At 48.4% G+C, this 22,009-nt stretch overlaps 2 protein-coding genes across 15 annotated transcripts; one reads left to right on the plus strand and one right to left on the minus strand.

Annotated features, from left to right (window-relative positions):
- Nucleotides 1–6,550: 6,550 nt before the first annotated feature.
- LOC134509239 (olfactory receptor 5J3-like) lies at nucleotides 6,551–10,882 on the minus strand. The gene is made up of 4 exons (XM_063321749.1): nucleotides 10,829–10,882; nucleotides 10,089–10,250; nucleotides 7,600–8,578; nucleotides 6,551–6,954 (listed from the first exon to the last, which is right to left on the minus strand). Exons 3-4 carry the CDS (start codon nucleotides 8,545–8,547, stop codon nucleotides 6,943–6,945), a joined length of 960 nt encoding a protein of 319 aa, XP_063177819.1. The 5' UTR covers nucleotides 8,548–8,578; nucleotides 10,089–10,250; nucleotides 10,829–10,882; the 3' UTR covers nucleotides 6,551–6,942.
- Nucleotides 10,883–11,935: 1,053 nt separating this feature from the next.
- On the plus strand, nucleotides 11,936–21,982 carry LOC134509240 (von Willebrand factor A domain-containing protein 5A-like). 14 transcript variants are annotated; one of them, XM_063321759.1, is made up of 19 exons: nucleotides 11,937–12,187; nucleotides 13,031–13,157; nucleotides 13,258–13,336; nucleotides 13,678–13,925; nucleotides 14,004–14,253; nucleotides 14,610–14,752; nucleotides 14,892–15,021; nucleotides 15,454–15,581; nucleotides 15,854–15,942; nucleotides 16,382–16,526; nucleotides 16,851–16,930; nucleotides 18,030–18,141; nucleotides 18,475–18,639; nucleotides 18,764–18,867; nucleotides 19,222–19,403; nucleotides 19,583–19,786; nucleotides 20,292–20,515; nucleotides 20,724–20,850; nucleotides 21,055–21,982. In XM_063321759.1, the coding sequence occupies exons 2-19, from the start codon at nucleotides 13,050–13,052 to the stop codon at nucleotides 21,132–21,134; spliced, it is 2,598 nt and encodes an 865-aa protein (XP_063177829.1). In that variant the 5' UTR covers nucleotides 11,937–12,187; nucleotides 13,031–13,049; the 3' UTR covers nucleotides 21,135–21,982. The 14 variants fall into 14 exon arrangements, with proteins under 14 accessions (XP_063177831.1, XP_063177829.1, XP_063177820.1 ...); XM_063321760.1 differs by having other exon boundaries at nucleotides 11,938–12,187; nucleotides 14,031–14,253; nucleotides 14,907–15,021; XM_063321750.1 differs by having other exon boundaries at nucleotides 16,382–16,930.
- The last annotated feature ends 27 nt before the right edge of the window (nucleotides 21,983–22,009 follow it).

The raw sequence follows: 22,009 nt of genomic DNA on the forward strand, positions 1-22,009 counted from the left end.
GTTCTAATCTCATGAATTCCACCCTTTCTGAACTTCAAAAAATGCTGTAGGTCCCCAAATGCAGTTTAAACATTGTTCCTGTCAAAGAGCTCGGTGTAGGCTCTAAGAAAAGAGCACAGGGTCCAAAACAAAACCAGAGAATAAACATAAAAATTGAAAATACAGTTTCCCTGGTTCTCCCCCAACAACTAACAAGAGACATTTCAGCATAATTCTGATTTCTAATTATTCTGCAGAAATTATTTTCTAATTATTTTGTACAATATATAGTCTGCCTTCATCATCTGAAGTGCACACTGCTGAGACGCATTCAACACCTTGTTCACCAGGCCTCCAGCCTGTCCTCTGGAGGGGGCTTATTTTGTCCCAGGTGCAGGACTTTGCAAATGACTAGCTATACTGAAATTACAACAGCCTCTTCCATGATGTAAATAAATACTGTAAGAAAGGCTTTTGGTGGATTTCAGCTCAATCCACTACGTTCACTCAAAATACACCCTCAAGTCCAAGCTGCCTTTGGAGGGTCTCTCAAGAGTCAGTCTGCTGAGAACATCAACTGGAGTCTTGTGCACTTTTCTAGGAAAGTCAGAACATGCAAGGCTTGGAGAAGAAAGCTACTTTAGTCCATCCCTGGAATAAGTACTGACACCCAAAAGCAAAACGTTATGAATGCCTTAATAATAAAAGCAAGAAATAAGCAATAAACTTTAGAAGGAAATACTACTTCACTACACCAAAAGATTTTTTTATGATCCATACATTTTTAACTGTAAGAAGTGTTGATATTTGCCTCTTTCCCATCTGTCTATTGATTATAGTTTGATTATAGATTGATTATCTCATGATTATATTTTTGTCTTGTTTTCCTATTCGTTTGCTTTTGTTTGGCTATAAATAGTATAAGAATTTTAAATGAACAGTTCCAACAATTACTTTACCATTTCCAAAAAAATCACAGAATCACAGAATGGTTTGGGTTGGAAGGGACATTGAAGATCATCTAGTTCCAACCCCCTGCCCTGGACAGGGTCACCTCCCACTAGACCAGGTTACTCAAAGCCCCGTCCAACCTGGCCTTGAACACCTCCAGGGATGGGGCATCCACAACTTTCCTGGGTATCCCTCTATTTCAGCTGAGTCCATTCTTCACATTTGAAATGTCTTTGTTGTAACTTCCCGTGTTCCCGACATGGAAATGTTGAAAAATGTTGTTAACTTTGGAGAAGAAAAGCCATCCTAAGAGAATGCTCCTGTCCATAGCTCTACCTCACTAACGCTGTAATTCCTGAAGCAGTCAATCAAGTCGATACTCAGTTGTCCTTTCCATCTGCTAAATTATCTGGCAAGCCAATGGCATTCTCTTCTGCATGAGCATGCAGTTTTTCTGAATTTATTCCTGTTCATCCCATTGTTTAAACATTCCGTAGTCTAATTGCCCCTGAAAATTTCTATCACCTGTCCCTCTCCCATTGAGCCAGCTATTTTCAGGGTTCATGTCCTGAGGAAACTGGAGGTCAGTGGGACCAGAGTAAAAGATATCACTTTCTTTAATAGAGATTTTTTTCTTTCTTTCATCAAAAAAGACCTTGAAATTGTTTTGCAGTGGTGACGAACATTCCTCCTGTTTCTGTGCATAGTTAGTACCAGGTAAAGACAGTGCTAGTTAGAGCAGGCAAAGGCTTTGCAAGGAGAGCCTTTGACCCTGCTGTGGGCTGCGGTGACAAGAGAATAGACTGTAATAAGAACTATCTTATTCCCAGCACATGAATCAAAGTTTGACTATGGCCACTTGTTGCTTGGCGACAAAGGTACTTTTCCTCTCTCTGCCTTATTCCCTCCAGGATATAAGCGGGGCTAATTTCCTTTCAAAACACCTTCATTTCTATTCTTCTTGTCATACATAATTAAAACAAATGACAAATGAAAATTATACTGTACTTATTCATTGAAACACATCTGAGAGGCCCCTGATCAGCTACAGGATGCTTGCAACTCTATGGGGAGTGGCAGAAAACCACACGCAGAGCTCATTATGTCTGTCAGCATTTTAATGAGCCCCGTGAGGAATGTGGTGCTGCCTCCCTGTTACTTTGTAGCTGTGGCAAAATCTGGCAAGCTGCCTTGAAGAAATGACAGGCAGAAGCAGAAGGAAAAGTTACTTGGAGTTTAATGGAGCCCAGTGTGAGATGCGAGACCAGAAACGTAATTGGACAATGTGCTCCCACCAGGACTCATCAGAGCAGAAACTCACAGACTTTGATTACAGGCAGCACAGAAAGCCATAGACATCTTCTGTATCAAACTTCCCTTACAGAAGTCAAACGGCAATCCCCAGGTGCCGGGAAGGTGGTCCTCTCAGTCAGCAATCTCCACACACGGCACGTGGAAAGGAAATGGCCGTGGACCCACCTCTCCAAACCTGCCCTTCTGAAACACTGGCAGATGCAGGGGTTCTGCTCCCCAGGCTGCCGTTATAACGATCAACCAAGACACTGTGACTGCAACACACACTGCTGACACATTCATGAACCACAAGCCACCCTAACTCACAGCTCCCTCCTTCCACCTCGATCTGAGCCATCTCTGGATTCAAACACCTGCAGTCTTAAATGTTGCACCGCAGCCCCCATCCTCTGTTACATTTGACCTTGAACATCTCTTTCTCTGCTCTGTGAGATCAAAACCATGGGCTTAATGGCTTTTCTTGATGTCATGTATCCCACTACCTCTTGCCAGAGCTCTGATAATGCTCCAAGTAAGGACCTACAACAGTCTACTTTATGGTGTAAGAACAAATTCCAGCAATGTTCATTACCTCCTTGTTACAATGGAGATAAAAGAGACTGACCAAATGATCCTTTGGTACTGCCCTCTGCTTCCCAAGTTTTGCTCCCTGCAACTCACGGAGAGCACTCATGCTGTCACCATCACTGAATGAGCACTTGTTCACTTCTTTGGAGTGAAACCTCAAGTCTACATCACAACAAAGGCAGAATATGGGCTTGCAAATAGTTTGAGATTCCCTGGAGTACCCCACCTGGCATCCAACTGCATACTCAGAAGAGTGTGGTTTTCTTATAGTTTCTACGTCATATTTAGTGGCCTGATGAGAATGTCCAGGTACCCCAGGGCACCTCAAATGTTTGGACAGATGAACCGACCTCTGTACAGCTGTATTTGGCAACCCAAAGATGGGCATAAATTCCAGAAGCCAAAAAGAGTTCATTCCATCTTCGCTGCTGTAATAGTCACAACTAGACTACAAGAACTGGCCCAAGAACTATCTTTTCGATCTATAGTACAACAAAGATGATATATCAAGTCTGAAGTAGTCATGTTTGCTCTAGCTGGAGTCCTGGAGAGAGAGAAACACCTCCAGAAGACAACTCTTTCCACATGTCCTGGAGACATCCCTTGCCACTATACTCATCAGGCACCTTTTTCTCCGCTACATGTCTAGATTTGCAGCATTATTATTTTTCACATGTACTGTGACTGACAGAGTCCCTCTAGATGCACAGGGTGCAACCAGGGTGTGAATCACATAAGTTTTCACTCCATTCCTGAATTCCAAGTTCCAACCGTCCACAAGAAGGCAAACTTCATTCACTCTTGGGCTAATCCACAAATTCCCTCTGTGTTGTGGTGAGACTCTCCAGCTTGCTTGTTTCAGGGACTATAACCACAGACAATAGGAACAAAATCTCATTATTTGGCTCCCTCTACAGTTCTCGATCAGTAACGCAGGAAGTCTTGCAAACCCAGACACTGCTGGTTGCCTTTACACGTCATAACTGTTGAAACAGTTTCCTGCATGTTCCTTGTTCATCCTTTTACAACTAATGTAGCAATAGAAGTTCTTCTTGTGCCCTTGACATCTCTTACAAAGCTGGCTTTCCTAACACCGCTCCTATATGCCTTTGCAAAGTTTCTAAATGTTATTTTACAGTCTGTGTGACACCTTTTTGCATTGGAGCTCTGTCATGAGCTCCCTGCATAGACAAGACAATTTCCTGGCGGGCCTACTTGTTTTCCAGGGTATCAGGATGCATGGTTCTTGCACCGGGGAGGATGCTATTCTCAAAGACCTGACAGGTTTCCTGAGCTCCACCAGCACGATCTACCCGTTAGGTATCAGAATGTGCATGTGTCTAGCTGGGCTAGCTGCCTGGAAAGACACTGGAGGCTCATATTTCTCCCCAATTTAGACAGTGAATTCAGGTGAGACATTCAGGGAACTATTCAGGTGTCAAAACTTTTAAGTGTCTAGTATAGATTTAGAAAGTCTAAGGTGTCTCAAGTATGGGTATGGGGCTTTTAGTTATGATGCAAGGCCTCCCGAAGTCAGTTTCTGGACAAGTGGCTGGAGGTCAGGTAGGGAGGACCTGCACTGGTCCACATGCACTGATGTGCCACTAAGGCACACAATATAAAAGTACTGAGCACTCAAGTCCTGTTTAGCGTGCAAATGAGATTCTTCATAAATAAACTCAGTGTGATGGATTTGAAACATTCGTGTACTTAGAGCACCTGATCACACAACAAGTACAAGTAACTTATTTATGGAATTAATGAATTTGTTATCGTAAATACGCCACACATTCCTCCAACATATGGATAACCAATGCTGATGATAAATTTGTCTTTATTTTTCATTCTGTGAGGTGATTAATAAACACTCACATCTTATGTTATGTTCTTTGATTAGTGCTTCCAGGAGTTGTGTTGGAAGCAACACAGAATGACACAAACCGTCTGAAAAGGTGCTAAGGAGACAATCAGTTTCTGAAGCACAGATGCCTAGTATCATCAGCCTGCGGCAGTTGATTTGGATACCCCAGGGTATCTGCAAAGGCAGTAGTTGTTTATGTTCAGACAGTTAATTTGCACACTAGGTGATTTTGGTTACGCTTGTGGATTGTTCCTTCAATGTCTAAAAGAGGTCAGCTGAGCCATGTGAACCATGTTTTTCTCCTCACGAGCTCAAAGGGGAATCTCAGGGTGACTAGCTTCAGTGCAGGCTATATTGGCCATTTTCTCTTGTCCTATTGTCTGTTCCTTGGGAATAGAGACCGACCCCCCCCGCCTCACTACAACTTCCTTTCAGGTAGTTGTAGAGAGCAATAAGGTCTCCCCTCAGCCTCCTTTTCTCTGAATAAACAATCCCAGTTCCATCAGCTGCTCCTCTTAAGATTTATTGTCTAGACCCCTCACCAGCTTTGTTGCCCTTCTCTGGACATGCTCCAGAATCTCAATGTCTTCCCTGTAGTGAGGGGCCCAAAACTGAACACAGTATTCGAGGTGTGGCCACACCAGTGCCAAGTACAAGGGGATAATCACTTCCCTAGTCCTGCTGGCCACACTATTCCTGATACAGGCCAGGATGCTGTTGGCCTTCTTGGCCACCTGGGCACACTGCTGGCTCATACTCAGCCAGCTGTCAACCAACACCCCCAGGTCCTTTTCTGCCGGGCAGCTCTCCAGCCACTCTTCCTTAGGCATGCAGCACTGCATGGGGTTGTTGTTGTGCCCCAAGTGCAGCACTTGGCCTTGTTGAAGCTCATACACCTGGCCTTGGCCCATCAATCCAACCTGTCCAGATTCCTCTGCAAAGCTTTCTACCCTCAAGCATGTCAACCTAATTTACCTAATTTAGTGTCGTCTGCAAACTTGCTGAGGCTGCACTCGATCCCCTCATCCAGATTATTGATAAACATATTAAAGAGAATTGGCCCCAATGCCGAGTCCTGGGGAACACCACTCGTGACTGGCCACCAACTGGATTTAACTCCATTCACCACCACTCTCTGGGCCTGGACATACAGCCAGTTTTTGACCCAGTGAAGAGTACTCCCATCCAAGACATGAGCAGCCAGTTTCTTCAGGAGGATGCTGTGGGAAACGGTGTTGAAGGCTTTACTAAAGTCCAGGTAAACAACATACCCAGCTTTTCCCTCATCCACTAGATGCTTAGATAAGTCCTAGTCCCCAGGCAAAAAAAGCTTTAAGAAGACTGTCCTGAGCCTTATGGGGTTTAAATACGAATTCCAAGCACGTATTGTGGCAAAGTGGAAGTTTTGACGTCTTCAGAAATGTCAGTTTTGGAGAATCAGCAAGGATCTTGTTATATAGAAAGAATGACTTCCCCACAGAACTCTGTAGAATCCTATGGTCATATTTTTCAATGCATCATGAAATATATGAGGGGAGTTACCCTAGCAATTCATCCTCCTTAAACACCTAAAGAAAATTGCTGCAGCAAATTTCTTTAAATAGTGATCTCGGAAGGATGAGTCAGTCCATCCTGCAATGATCTTCCATGAAAGGGCAAAGAAATCACCAATTTATTTAAATTTCTCTCCATGGACTCTTGAAGACTTCTAGGGTGACAAACTGTGGCTTAGGCATCTAAATCATGGACATAAAGTGTCAGAGGAGTGTTAAAATCTCAGGCTAAGTGCTGAAAAGCATTTGTAATTACCCACATGAAAAGGTAGGGGTGTCTTTCTGAGGAAAAAAGTTTAAGACAGTTCTCTTTCTTCAACCATCTTCGCATCCCAAGCTATTAATGAAAAACTGACTCCATGGTTGTGGTTCACCTGCTCAGACTTTGATATCAACAAAGTAGGCACTTTCTCCTGAGTTGTTTTGTTAATTCAGATGGCTATTATGTTGCACAATGCTCCAAATCATGCAACAGCCTAAGACAGTCGATTATCAAGTCAACCTAGACAATTGTCTCACAGGTTGATAATTGCATGCAGTGTCTACAGCTAGATGAGATGAATCCCAGCCAAAATTTACATTTCACCTTTCAAGGTATTTTTAATTGTTTCTGTGTCCTTGATGGCAGCAATGTCTTTTATTTGCTTCCTTACAAAATCGCCTTGTAAGAGGATGTTGAGTAAGGCACCTCTGTAGAACTCGTGTTCATACTTGCCATCAGTGCTGAGTCTAGAAGAGAAAAATTATGAAGTCATTTCACATAAATGGCTGAAAACAGCTGAGATGACAATTACAAAAAAATGTGAATATGAAATGTCTAAAAATATATAACCAGTTAAGAGTTTCTTACAGCTATGCAATCAACTGTGTAGCATTCACATTCACTGAGACAATTATAGTCATGCTGGTATAGTTACCCTAAACCAGAGATTAAATTACTCTCTCTGAATTAGATACATTCCTCTGACCTACCTTTAGCTGCCTAAAAATATTACTCTTTAAATCTAAATTATTCATCTAAGAATCGGCTGTCCTCAACAACTCTTTTAAAGTGAAATGGGCCACTCTTCAGAGGAATGGGATTGTAATCAGCTGATTTGGAGAATCACTAGTTAGATGTTGAAATCTGAACTAGTCACCCAAACAACTGGTAAAATTCGAAAAGAGACATGACCCGTTTCCAGAGAAAAATGTCTCATCCTTACTTGGGCAGTTAAGGTAAGTCAGATTAACTGATTTGACAGTGAAAAGTCTAGTGTAATCAGCACAGGCTCCGAGTACTAAAAAATACATGAGGAGAATCTTCCCTCAAATATCGTAAGTTATTTTCTTTCATTGTCTTCTAGGGGAAGAAAATGGTTAAAACTTTCTAACCTTTAGGAAATATTCACATTTCTTGATGACTTTACTCAGGGCATCCTTCACCTCTCTATTTCTCAGACTGTAGATGAGTGGGTTGAGCAGCGGAGTCACAAGAGTGTAGAAAACTGAGAAGAATTTATTTAGTGCTTTCAGAGTCCTAGTTTTTGGCAGGATATAAACAATTATTAAGCTTCCATAAAAAACTGTAATAACCATGAGGTGGGAAAAGCAGGTGGAAAAAGCTTTCTGCGTCCCAGTGGTGGAAGACATTCTCAGGACAGTGGTAATGATATACATGTAGGACACCAGGGTTAGTAGGAAAGGGGGTAGTGCACATACTGATGAGAGGATGAACACCAACATTTCGGTCAGGCTGGTGTCACAACAGGCGAGTTTTATCATTGGAGTGAAATCACAAAAGAAATGATCGATAAACTTAGGACCACAAAAGGCATGTTGTGAAATCAGGAAACAGCTTATGGACATAACAAGGAAACCACCTATCCAAGACCACGCTACAAGCTGCAGACAATATCTGCTATTCATGACAACTCCGTAATGAAAGGGCTTGCATACTGCTAAATACCTATCATAGGACATCACTGATAAGAGAAAACTTTCAGTGACTGCAAGGGAACCAAAGAAATAAAATTGTGTGATGCAGCTGCCAACAGAAATGCTCTTGTCCCCAGTTAGAAAGCTGGACAACATCCTGGGCAGGATGGTAGAGCTGTAGCAGGTCTCCAAGCAAGACAAGCTGCACAAGAAGAAGTACATGGGTTTGTGGAGGTGCCGATCAGCCACCACCAAAACAAAAATGAGGATGTTGCAAATCACAGTCACAACATAGATCACCAAGAAAAGGAGGAAGAGAAAAGATTGCATTTCTGGGATATTCCCAAATTCCAGGAGCAGAAATGTTGTGACGACTGTTTTATTTCCACATTCCTCATGTGCCATGTATCAATTCAAGAGGAAATGGCATCACAGCCTGGAATAAAGCATCAAGAACTACATTTAATTATTGATCCATCATCACCAAGTAATTACAGAAGAAAGATGCTATTGTTAACATTGTGTGGTTGTATTGTTTATTTCCTTTTAAGCAGTGCTTGAACTTTCTCCAGATAATAATCTACAAGAGACATTATTGTATATTAATTTTCTCTTATGCAAAGTTTTTAACAAAATTGTTTCCTTGTATTTGGAAAGCATCATATGGAACGGCAGCAGGATTTTTTGATGATTTAGACTATGCCAGTCCAATGCAATCAGTGGAAAACTGTAATACGCGTTTTCTAAGAACCAGACAGATTGATGAGTGTTTGTGGATACTGAACTTCATAAGAAAGTGAAATATCCAGAAAAATGTTAAGGAAAATGTTGAAAGATATGGCTTATCTCACTTGACAACTTTTTTTTTAAACCTGAAGGGTCAGAAAGCGATATTCGAGGCAACAGAAACAAGCTATGATTTAGAAATCTTCAGTCAACAGAAGAAAGAAAAAGAGAGGAATTCTTGAACGGGTGACCATTTCATCACCCAAGATGACAAGTACCATACCTAGGAAATATAACAGATACTGAAGGAAATCATGAGGAGAAATGTATTTTTTATTTTAGTGCACTGTTAGTTATTAAACCTATCAAACCTATCAATTTCTGTTCTTTCTCTCCCTCTCTTCTCTCCTCTCTCCTTTTTTTTTTTTATTTCTTTTCCTTTTTAGAGGTTGGCAGGTTTTTATTCGTTTTTTGTTTCGTTGGTTTTGTGTGTGTGTGCGTGCACGTTTTTTTTTTTTTCTGTTAAAGAGTTCCTTCAGCAGCTAAAAGAACACAAGGCTGAGGAAGAAGAAAGTGATCTGCCAGGGGCCTGGTGTTACTTGTTAAATTAAATAGTGTTGCACACACAATTAGCCTCAGTGTACACACATATCTGAACATATTAATCCCACAGTCAGTGTTCAAAGTAATTGAGATGAGCTATACCGTAACAAGGATTTTTCTCTCTATTGACCACAGGCTACTGTCTTAGTTCTGGACTGTCACATTGAAATATCTTTATTTCATTTAGATGAAATATTCAAAAGAGTAACACTTCAAAATAGAATACAAAATATTCCTGTTTCGCAAACTGTATTTCAATAGAAAAGATCATGGGAAATTTCCCCACCTACCTTGCTGCAGGACACTTTGCAGCTGTAATTCTTACAGGCAGACTGCTAAGGCTACCAGTAGAATTTCTGCCCTTCTTAGCCCAAAATATACTGTATGAATAGAAACTAAAAAAATGCCTAAGGAAATTCGGTATTCAGTTACACTATGATGAATATCTAACAGATTGACAGCATGTTTATCTGTCTATTCATTCTTCCTGCTGTAATTTTCTTCACATCCTGTGCATTAATGTCCATCCTTATATTTTCATCCTGGATCAATATTAGAGGATAGAAGAGAGTTATAAAATAATATTTTCTGATTTAATAAAAATTAATCTGACTTACCTCTTAGAAATGTGATTTCAGCCTAGTTTGATACGACTCTAGCTGAATCAGGTCTTCAGATGGCTGCGGCTCTGCTCTGCCTGCCTGTGTACTGCTAAAAGATGAGCCTCCATCTGGAACTGATATAAGACGGGTCAGTTATCCCATTGCTTCTTTTTCCTGCTGGAATAACAAGTGTCCCTAGGCATTATTGCATTTGGGAATTTGCTATTAACAACCCACAATACCTCATATGTTTTGCAGATTTTTCAGACTATGACACCAGTGGAACAGGGTGAAAACAGAATTTTCTGTCTGAAATAAGATCTTTACAAAGTACTTTTCCTGGTTGTCTTTATCGTTTGTTTTCTCTGTTACTTTATTTCCCATTATCAGTCAACATTGCAAAAAACTGCTTATTTCTGTGGGACTACTATTTACATTAAAATGATTTATTTTTCCTAAACTGTGTTCTACAGATGTTGTGTTGGGTCTGGCTGGGACGGAGTTAACTTTCCCCACAGCAGCCCTCACAATGCTGTGCTTTGTAGCTAGAACTGTGTTGATAACACACCAGTGTTCTGGCTACTGCTGAGCAGTGCTCGCACAGCATCAAGGCTGAATGTCCCACGCCCTACCCCTCCGTCCCCAAAGGCCAGTAGGCTGGGGGTGGGTTGGGAGAGGACATTAGCCAGGACAGCTGACCCAGTCTGACCAAAGAGATATTCTATGCTGTATGACATCATGCTAAGCAATCAAACCTAAGACAAAGGAGGAGGAAAGGGGCGCATTCGTTATGAAGTTGTTTGTCTTCCGAAGAAACCAGTATGTGTACTGAGCTCCTGCTTCCCAGGAAGGGGCTGGACATCGCCTGCTGATAGGAAGGAGAGAATAAATATTTTTTTCCTTTTTTTCTCCTTTGCTTCTGTGTACAACCTTTCCTTTTGCTTTATTAAACTGTCTTTATCTCAGCCCACGAGTTTTTCATCTTACTGCACTCTCCCAGTGAGAAACAGCCAGGATGTGCTCTGGGAGCAACACATCTGAAGTCCAGTGCAATTTGGCCCTTCGAGTGTCTTGGTGCCCCGATGAGGTGGGTTGTCTCAACCAGGGGCTGGCTGCCAGGGAGGCATGTGCATGGGGCTGGCTCCTGCACGGAGAACGGAGATGGAGCTTCCCAATACAGCAGATGAGAGGACACACCCATGTCAAAAGTAGGTATATAAGCCTGAGCTGGTGTGCAAACTCTCCCCATTCCTCAGCTGGCCAGTATGTTGGGTTTGCTTCTTTGCAATCGACCGCCCAATGAACGGCCTAGCATTATTCAGCGTATGGCCCTGAGCCCAGTCTCCAAATCTGCAGTCGGTGCTGCAGGCCTGGCAAGGGGACAGGTTCCTGGTGGGACGAGTGCCACCTCCTCAGCCACCCAGAAGACACCGCCCTGGTTGCAGAGCCCCCTTGGCAGCTGCGGCCCATTGCACCGGGTGTGAGGGCAGAGCGGAAGGGCTGGGCAGAGCCCCTTTGGCCAGGAGCAGGCCTGCAGGGGCCTCTGCAGCCCCTTCCTCGGCTGTGCCCGGAGCATCCTGCGCTCGGGCGCGGGCGGGGCGGGGGCGCGGGTGCTCCCGCCGCTGCAGCAGCTCTTGCCGCGCTCCCGCCCACTCGCCACTTTGGCTTCCGAGGCGGAGTGAGGGGTCCAGGGACCCCGGTCAGATTCCCTCCACTGGGGCTGTCCCCTCTCCATCCCACAGCCTCCCGGCGGTGTCCGCTGCCCCCACAGCCCCCAAGGGAACCAGTCGCCCCGGTGCCGGGGAGGAGGTTTGCAGCGATCCCAGTGCCGATCCCAGTGTCTCCGCCCCCCTGCCCCTGCCTCCCCGCCTTCCCGGACGTCTGTCTGTCCGCCTGCCCCTCCGCCTCTCTCTCCATCACAGCCATCCCTCCTCCTTGCGTAGCCCTGCATCTTCCTGCCAGACCGAGCATCTCTCTCTGTCTCTGCAGCCCTCCCCCCTCTGTTCCCATATCTCGTTCGTCTGCCCCTTACCCTCTCTCCCCCTTCCTCTTCCATCTCTCCCTCCATCCGTCTGATCGTCAGTCCGTCCCTGCTGACTCTGGCCTTGATTCTGGTGAGTGTCTGCTTGTTTGTGCTTCGTTTTGTTATTCTGGCCTTATTCTCTGTTCATTGTCCCTGTGCGCTGAGGAGAGCTCGCTCCTATTCAATCCATCCCTCTCTCCATCCCTCACCCCTACTCCCCCAAGGACGTACACCCTAGTTGCTCTGTCTGACCACCCTGTCAGCACAATGGTGGGGTGGGGATGTTTCTGGTGCTCCCCACCCTGTCACCCCAGAGTGAGAAGGGGGGAAATTGAGGCAAATGCGTCTGAACCAGAGAGATCTATGTGGATGGGTCTGGAGTGGAGGGTGGTCCCTTTCACCTCCTGGCACTTGGCTGGAAGACAGCCAGATATGACTTGAACTACACCCTCCCCCTCATGCCTTTCTGGGATTTGCTCTGCAATCATGTCCTGGCCTCATTTCTCTCTCCATCATGTTCCTCTTATTACCTAGACTTTCAACCTGCCCTCACAAGCTACTCCATCAACATATCCTCATGTGTGCGGTCTCCTGTGCAGCTACATTGACACAATACTGTTAGTGATGGGTACCTGCTCATCTCTTCTGAAACGGACCCCTCTGCCTCTCCATCTATCCATTTCAACAAAAATTCTGATGTCTCTCTGCCCATCCATCTTTCCCAAAATGGACCTTGCCTGCCAGTCTGTCCGTCCAGCCATGGATGGAGAGCCATGTATTGTTCGTCCCAATTCAGTCCCTACCTTCCTTCCTTCCTTCCTTCCTTCCTTCCTTCCTTCCTTCCTTCCTTCCTTCCTTCCTTCCTTCCTTCCTTCCATCCATGCACTCTTGCTTTCACACCTTCTTCCCTCTGTCTTCCCTTGCTATTCCTTAGTTCTCTTCAAGATTCTCCCATGCTGGGGGTGGAGTCCAGACCTCTTCAATGCAGAGATACTCCTGGTGACAACCCAGTGCTCATGAACAGGGATTCTGGACCCCTGGGTTTGCTTTGGCTATACATGGTGGGTTGGGGCTTCCAGCTACGTGTGTAGGACAGGAAATGACAAGGAATCTTCACCAATGAGGGGCTGACATGGTTTCTGTGGATCTCTCCTCTTACAGAAGAACCTTCTTGTCTGCAGGTCTCCAGAAATGTGGCATCAGAGCTTTGGACTTCTAGGAAAATCCTACGCCCATGACAGTGAGCTGGGGATCAGACAGCTGAGGGACATTTTGGTGATGGGAATGCTCCCAAGGGGGGACAAAAAAAGGAGGACTGTAGGCAGCTATAGGATGAAACAAGGATGAGAATGGTCAAGAACTCTACAGGAAATGGGTGGGGACCAGAGATATGGGGGAAAAGGGAAAAAGGGGAGTGGAGGGCAGACACTGTTTGCTGGTAGGCTCACAATAGACCCTCAGTAATGTTGGTCACCTAGTCTTGGTTTTCAGAGTGGGAACAGCCACATAGTTGAAGCAGCCCCAATCACCTCCTTGTGTCATTCATGTGTGCTGATGGACAGGTTGCATCTCTCCCAACAGCAACAGGATCCTTTTTCCTGGGGAAGTGGCTCTGCATACCCCTGTACCCAGTATCTCTGTGCAGTGCTGTTGTAGATGTTGCTATCCAGGATTATGTGGCTGATGTGGCTGCCGAACTTATCTACCAGAATAAGAGTCAGACCTCCACGGAAGTCCTCTTCGTCTTCCCCCTGGGCCCTCACATGGCCATCTACTCCTTCCAGGCCCGCAGTGAGGATGCCAAGGTCCACGCTGTGCTGCAAGATGAGGTACCAGCATCCAGGGATGAATGGGCGAACCACCACAGGGGCATGGGATGAGCAGCCCATGGCCTGCCTGGTGATCAGCTTTCTGTCCCTCCCTGTCCCTCCCAGGTCCAGCAGCCGCACGAGGCTACAGGGGGCTGGGAGAATCTGGAATACCTTCGGGATCAGTCTGAGTATCCAGGGGAGGCATTTGCCTGCTTCCTGGGCACCCTGTCCCCTGGCAGGGAGGTGGTCGTGACCTTGCGCTACGTCCAAGAGCTGCCATGGGAGCCAGATGGAGCAGCCCGTTTTGTGCTGTCACCCACACTGAATCCCTACAGAACACACTATGGTGAGTGACCCCACAAGGAACCTGCCCTCCCAGTCACACACCCCACAGAAGGATCACAGGGTCCCCATGTACTTTATGAACAGACTTGATGCAACTTCCCTTGGCACCCACAGGGGGACCCACATTGGTTCCCCATGCAGCCCCTGAACAGATTCACATATTCTTCCTTGTGCCCCATGTGGGGATCCACACCTCCCACACACATTTCCCATAAACAGACTCTTGGACCCCTCCATACGCCTTATTGACAACCCCCAGTTCTCTCCACATGTCCTAAATAGGGGTGCCAAATCCTGCTGCGCGCACCCGCACAGGGAGAGCCTTTGTGCTACCCCGGGCCATGTTTCTCCTTGCAGTCTGGAATTGTCGCACTAGCAAGCTGCACTACAGCCTGCTGCTCACCGCTAGCCTACAGTCACCCCGTGGAGTGGTCAATGTCCAGGCCAACTTTGCCCTCACCCCTTTGATCTACACTGCCCAGGACCACAGCACTGCACAGGTATGTCCTCCTGCGTGCCAGGATCCCAGGGGGAGCTGGGGAAGGGTGTCTTCACTGAGAAAAAGGGGATGCACTGGTGTCAGGGCCTGTGCTCCCGGCCAAATGCTGGCTCTGGTCCCCTCCTCCTGTGTATTACCAGGCACCCCTTCTCCAGGTCTCACTGGCTGGCAGCCCCCAACGTCATCATGATTTGGAGCTGCTGGTATATTATGGAGACCCCTCTGCAGTCAGTGCTGTGGTGGAGAAGGGAGACCCTGAGGCCCCTCCAGGTGAGTACAGCTGGGGAGGAAACATGGAGGCACCTCTGGGTTGCAGCAGGCACTGGGGCACAGGGTGACACTAGGAGGCGAGGTATCGTTGGACACTGGGATGGGAATAGTAGGCATTCAGACGGCATAGTTTGGGTCCTGGTGCTCCAGGGTGGGGTGCTGGGGACACTGTGGTGAGCTATCAGCTATAGCAGGATGCACATGTGAGGTTCTATGTTAGGTCTCACTGGGTAGCTGTATTGGAGACACTGGATTGGAATACATGAGGCACTGGGGTGTGCAATTGGTGGACAGTGCAGTAGGGTATTGAGGTACCAGTGTAGGGCACCACAGGCTCTGGGATGGTGGAAGCCCAAAGCACAATGAGAATCCGTACCAGAAGGAGGAGGGAGGTCCTTATCTGGCCTTCATCCCACCCCATGCCTCCTCCAGGCTCCCTCCTTGGTGACCCCATGGTGTTGGTGACGCTGGCACCCAGCATCCCTGAGGCAGTGCCTGGGCAGCGCCAGTCTGGAGAGTTCATCTTCCTCCTGAACACCACATTCCTCGAGCATGCACAGGTACCTCCTCAGAGCAGGGACCAGGATGGGGTGGAGGAGCAGGCTGAGGGGGAGCGGGCCAGGGCAGGTGTTTATGCAGGGACAGAGGCATGAGGGGGGATTGGTGGGGCCTGAAAAGGGCCTGAAATAACTTGTGTGACCAGCAGAGTTCAGGGCACTGGCTTGGGTCACCCAGGAGAGACCAGAGGCTTTAAGAGGACCAGGCTATGGGCCAAGGCACCTGTACTCCTTACAAGTGCCTCCCAAGACCTGCCTGCTGTGTCTTTCCACAGGACTCCCTGCTCTTCCTTCTCAAAAGCCTGCCCCTGGGCTGCTACTTCAACATCTACTGCTATGAAGAAACCTCTGTGGGCATCTACTCGTAAGCAAACATGGCACAGGCTGGGTGCTATGGTGCTGGATTGGGTGCTGTGGGTAGGGCTGGATACTGTGGGGCATGGTCAGGTGCTGGAATGGGTGCTATGAGGAAGGGTTAGATGCTGGAGGGCACGGGTGCATGTTCTGATGCTGGATGGTATAAGGCAAGGCTGGGTGCAGGAGGGCTCGACTAGCTGCGGGAGGGCAGGGCTGGATTCTGGGGTTGTCCTCTTTGTGGCATTATGGGACAGCACCTCTTGGGCTTCTGCTGAGAAGAGACTTGTAGGAACTACGAAGCCAGGTCTCTGGAAGAACTACTACGGGGCGGGGACTTGCAGAGGACCTTAGGGCATAGCTGTGGGAAGTGCTATGGGACAGGGTCTCAGGAGCACTAGGGCCAGCACAGAGCAATGTGCTCTCCAAACATGCTCTGTCCCCTGCAGGCAAAGTGTCGAATATACTCAGGACAACCTGACCGAGGCCATGCGGCGCATCCCCTCCACCGGCTCCAGTCTGGGTGACTCCAATCTGCTGGAAACCCTCCGCTCAGTCTACAATACCCCTCGTCCCCACCGCCATCCACGACAGGTCTGGGTACAGGGGCATGGAGGGGTGGAGGGACAGGTGTCCAAGGGGAGAGAGAGAGGACACAGGAGTGTGGGTGGAAGGAACCACCCAAAGTACACGGTGGTCACAAGGGAACAAGGATGGTACTGTGGGTCGGGGAGGGGGGAATGGAGAGGTGGGTCTGTATCTTTGGGGGTTTCTGCCCCTGAGTGGATATCTCTCCCTAGGGTACTCTCTCTACAGAGGGTCTCTCTGCTGGACCCCTCTCTCCATTTCAGGGGCCTGCTCTCCCCATTTGGGGGTCACTGTGCCAGACCCCCACCACTCATGTCCCCTGTCTCTCAGCTCTTCATCTTTATGGCTGGGCTACCCCCTGATGTGGAAGCCATTGCAGCTGAGGTCTGCCGTCACCGCAACAGCCACCGGTAATGGAGACTCGCTCCCCAGTCCTCCAGTCATCCTTTGCTTGCCCAGTCATTTCCATCCCTTCCATGCTTCGTGACCAGCAGAAGTAGGGAGGTGATTGTCCCCCTGTACTCAGCATTGGTGAGGCCACACGTTGAGTAATGTGTCCGGTTCTGGGCACCTCAATATGAGAGAGATATCGAGGTGCTGGAGCGAGTGCAGAGGAGGGCAACGAAGCTGGTGAAGGGCCTGGAGAATAAATCTAATGAGGAGAGATTGAAGGAGCTGGGACTGTTTAGTTTGAGGAAGAGGAGGCTGAGGGGAGACCTCATCGCTCTCGACAACTACTTGAAAGGACATTGTCGAGAGGTTGGTGCTGGTCTCTTCTCACAGGTAATTAGCGATAGAACAAGAGGGAATGGCTTCAAGCTGCAACAGGGTAGGTTTAGACTGGACATTAGGAAAAAATTCTTCACAGAGAGAGTGGTCAGACATTGGAATAGGCTGCCCAGGGAGGTGGTGGAGTCACCATCCCCGAATGTGTTTAAGACTCGTTTAGATGTGGTGTTAAGGGATATGGTGTAAGGGAGAACTTTGTAGAGTGGAGCTGATGGTTGGACTCAATGATCCCAAGGGTCTTTTCCAACCTAAATGATTCTATGATCCCTGATGAGGGTCCCTGTTCACTAGTGCCTGTCCCAGTCCTTGGGTGCCTCCAGTGTCCCAAAGACCCTTCCCACCCAGCACAGCTCTCCAGTGCCAAGCTCCCATGTGGCAGTCTTTGCGTACTACTCCCACAACCAAGGCACCTTTCACAGAGTGAGCAGGGAGACTGAGGCACAGGGCTTGTACACCCTGATGTGTCCCTAAGCTCTCTCTCAGCCCCACTAGACTCACCCCATCTCTGCCCCAAGTCCCAGCTCTCCTCTGCCAGCTCCCCGTCTAACCCCAGCTCCAACCCCAGGCCCTCACTCCCTGCTCTTCCTCCTGCCCCCTTGTTCTGCAACCCAACTTTGTTCTTCCAGCTTTAACTCCAGCCTGTGTCCTCCAGCTCTACTCCACATCCTTGCGCCCACCTCTGGCTCTCATTTCTGACACCTTTCCCTGCTTCCCCCATAGGTGTTTCTCCTTCTGCTTCTCTGAGGACAGCGCTGCCCTGGCTATGGCCCTGGCCAAGGAGACAGGGGGTGAAGCTGCCTACGTCTCCTCTGACAGCAGTATGAGCCTTGTGGTAGGAACCCAGGAGTCCTGGCAGGTCCCCCTCTATTCCACAGGCACACTGACTTCCAAGTACCCCAGCACCTGCACTGCCCACACACAGTAGTCGAGACCCAGCTGCCCCAGGACCCCAGGCACTCACTTTCCCTGACTCTACCCACACTGAGAACCCAGGTGCCCAGGCTTCTACCCCACTACAACCCACAGACATCACTGCACCCAGGGAACCCAGCTGGCACAGGCTACCCCACACATTCCACTGTCCCCCAGAGATCCCCAGCATGGGGGGACATGGGCTGAACCCTGGTGGAGCTGCCAACTGTGGTGTCCTGCCCTCTGTCGCCAGGTGCTGAAGTGCCTGAAGCAGGCCCTCAAGCCAGCAGCTGAGGGAGTCTCTCTGAGCTGGACCCTGCCCCGCGGCCTGGAGGTTGAGGTGCTGGGGGGCACTCCTCAGTCCATCTTCCAGGGTCAACACAACCTCCTCTATGCCCAGATCCATGGACAGGCACAGGTGAGAGCTGGGCCTACAGTTACCTTCCAGTAGCCTCCCAGTAATCTTTCAGTAACTTTCCAATATCCCCCAGTAACCATCTTGTGTCCCCAGTAACCTCCAGTAGCTTCCCATGTGTTCACAGGATACAACAGTGGCCAAAGGGGTCATGACCTTGCAGTACAGCCTGGATGGCCAAGATGTCACTTACACCATTGAATTCCCCCTGTGCCCACAGGGAGATGGCCGGTGAGAGCCCGTCCTAAGGGAAGATGCATGCATCCCCCTCATTGCTCACATTGACTCCAGCTGAGAAGGGGCCCAGATAGATTACACATTCCCACCTTCCACACACAATCCCAAACTGGCAGAGAACCCAGGTGTCCAAGCATGCCTCCCTTCCCTGATTTGACCCCACAGTGGTAGGACCCAGAAACCTGGGCATCGCTTTCAGACAGACAAGGACCCAGGCGTCCAGGTTTCCCCTCTGTCCATCCTCAGCCCTGAAGGGAAAGAATTCAGGTGTCCAGGCTCTCTCTCTGTCCACCTTCTCCTAACATGAAGATAAGCCAGGTGGTCAGGCTCACCCCATTCTGTCCCCAGGCTGGCTGGGCATCGTCTGGCTGCGAGGTGCTTGATGAAGAGGTTGTTGCCAGAGTCTGTGAGTGGGTCAGGGGAGGAACCAAGACATCGCGCAGTTGAGATCAGCCTCACTTCGGGGATCATCTGCCCCTTTACCAGCTATGTGGGGGTTCGCACACCACAGAGGGTCACCTGGTACCAAAGTAAGGAAAGACATTTCTGGGAAAGAGCTGGTGGGGCAGCTCCATGGGATGTTTTCATTCCACTGGATCTGGAACCCCAACCACAGGGCACCCCCAGTCTTGCGGGGTAGGCCCCATCACCACCAGGTGCTTCTTTCCCATCTGTTTAATTCAGCCCCTTGCCCTCTTTGCTCTCAAAGGGCCCCTGGCACTGTTGCCTCCCCGCCAGTCACTCATCCCCTGCCAGATCGTTGAACTTCGTGGCTCCAGGATCTCTTCCTGCTATCCTAAGAGCATCTGGGTCCCACCTGGCTGGCTGACAGCGGTGCGTGCATCATGGCTTGCCCTCCGTCAACTTACCCATGACATTGCTGCCCTGCCCCAGAGGGGAGCTTGCTCAAAAGGTATGGGGCCTTGACCCACATGGGAGATGTCGGGATAACCTAATATCTTATAGAAGGGTTATGCTGCCATGTCTTGCCCATGGCATGGAAACCAATGAATTTTGCCTTTACCCCTTCCCTTAGTTACCCTTAAACCTGCAAGTCCTTCAGCAAATATCAGACCCAGCTCAAGGACACCCAGGGATGGGGCAGGGATGGTGCTGGATCATAAATACACGTTTGGATAAAATGTTTTGGGAGAGTATCAAGGGAGGTCCTGGGACATGGCTTGGAAGGAATGACAGGAGAATAGGCAATGACCGAGGTTGGAGATGAGTTAGGGGTGTCCAGAAAGAGCTGTGGATGGGTCTGCTCTGGGGACGTACAGGAAGGAGCTTAGACTGCAGGTAGCTGCCTAAAGAAGAGCAGAGATAATGTTCTGGAGCATTATTATTGCACAGGGGAGTAGAGAGAGGTCAGATTCCTGTCATTCTCCCAACCCTGCTGTTCACATCTCCTCCCACAGCATGTAAACCACCACCACCACTTTTTTCTTCTCTCAAGTATGTGGATCGCATGGAATTTGGTTTGTGCTCTTCAATTTTGTGGCGATGGTGCCCTGAAGCCGCTGCCAAGTGTCAGGAGCTGGTGGCCCTGCAGAATGCAGATGGCTCCTGGGCCCTCAGCTCAGGACTGGCCTCTGTGCTAGAAGTTGATGAGGATGAAATCAAGGGAAAGATGCCTGATGAGGTAAGGGGAGAACCCCTTACGGTGGCAGCATGTCATCCTGGAGCAGTGGGAGCCCATTGGCTGGTGGCAACACTGGCATCCAAAGGGCAGACAGAGAGGAATGAAGGGATCAGAAACCAGAAGCCACAAAGGAAGGGGTGGGAAGCAGTGAGGGGGCAGGGAGGATGCTCAGCACTGCGTGCTAGTCTCAGTTGTTGTTCTACTACAGGTCATGGAGCCAAGCATCTGGGCCACAGTGCTGGCTGTGACCTGGGTACACAGACATGACGAGTATTACCAAGACCTCTGTGAGCTGCTGGAGGCCAAGGCTGTGACCTGGCTGTGCAGCCAAGCTGGTGAGTCTTGATGATCCTTCTCCTGCTGATCCCCACAGAACAGCCTCCTCCATTCTCTCTCCAGTGGGACCTGCCTCACCCCTTTGCAGGACCACAATTTCCTGGGGGCAGGTGAAGGAGTCCTGTGTCTCCATTCTCCTTTCCATTTGTGGAGTCTCCCTCCTGCCTAACTTCCCTAGTGTGCCTGTCTCTCTCTGACTGCAGTGTCTCAGCTGGACAAGTGCCTGGAGACAGCCAACACCCTCCTTGGGAGCAGCGTGAAGCCAAGTGTTTTCAGGCTCTGAGCTCAACACGTGCCTGTGCTACAGATCAGCAGCACCTGCAGAGATAAAAAGGGCCAGAAAGTATAGCCTAAATTCACCTACCATGCTGGGATACCACTATTGCTACCAGCTGCGATCTTACATTACAGATGAATTCTCACTGCTTATGTCTTATACCAGTTGGGCTGAACCTGTAGCATGCCGAACTCCTCAAGAGAAAGCCTCTAGTTCAGAGCCTCCAGCGTGTTTGGTTTGGATGGAGGTGGGAGTGGGAAGGAAGCATCACATTCTCCAGTGGTTGCGCTTCCTGCATTTGGCTTTGGCAAAATGGGCTACTGGCCTCCACAAAGGTGGTGCTTAGGGAGATGGTTTAGTGGTGGTTTTGGTAGTGTTAGGTTAACAATTGGACTTGATGGTCTGCAGGGTCTTTTCCAATGCAAATTATTATATGATTCTATGGTTTCTGTCCTGACGAGAGACTGCTGTGCACACCAGAAGAGTGTTTAGAGGTGTCAACGGCAGTGGCTCCCAATGAAGGACTCCTGCTGCACCCCACTCACCGAACTCTTCCCTTTACCCCATAAGATCAGGCTGTGTCAGGAACTCCCGTATCTGCGTTGCCACGTAAAACAATCATTTTGGAAGTAAAACTCTCATCCGCATCAGTCCCAGCCCATCACAATGTCCAAGAGAACTCATGTGGGGCGAGATTGATTTGAAAACTAGTAGTATGTTGGAGGTGGAACAGCAGGAGGTTTTGATTAGCAAACCAATCATGCAATGTACCACCTCCTGCCCCAGCACCCTTCATTCATGGGTCTCATGCCGTGTTGGCAAAGTCTCTGATTCATTTTCCAATAAACAGTGAATCTTCTCTAAGCCAAAAGGTGCAACAT

Source organism: Chroicocephalus ridibundus, unplaced genomic scaffold, assembly GCF_963924245.1.
Source record: "Chroicocephalus ridibundus unplaced genomic scaffold, bChrRid1.1 SCAFFOLD_219, whole genome shotgun sequence".
Taxonomy (NCBI): domain Eukaryota; kingdom Metazoa; phylum Chordata; class Aves; order Charadriiformes; family Laridae; genus Chroicocephalus; species Chroicocephalus ridibundus.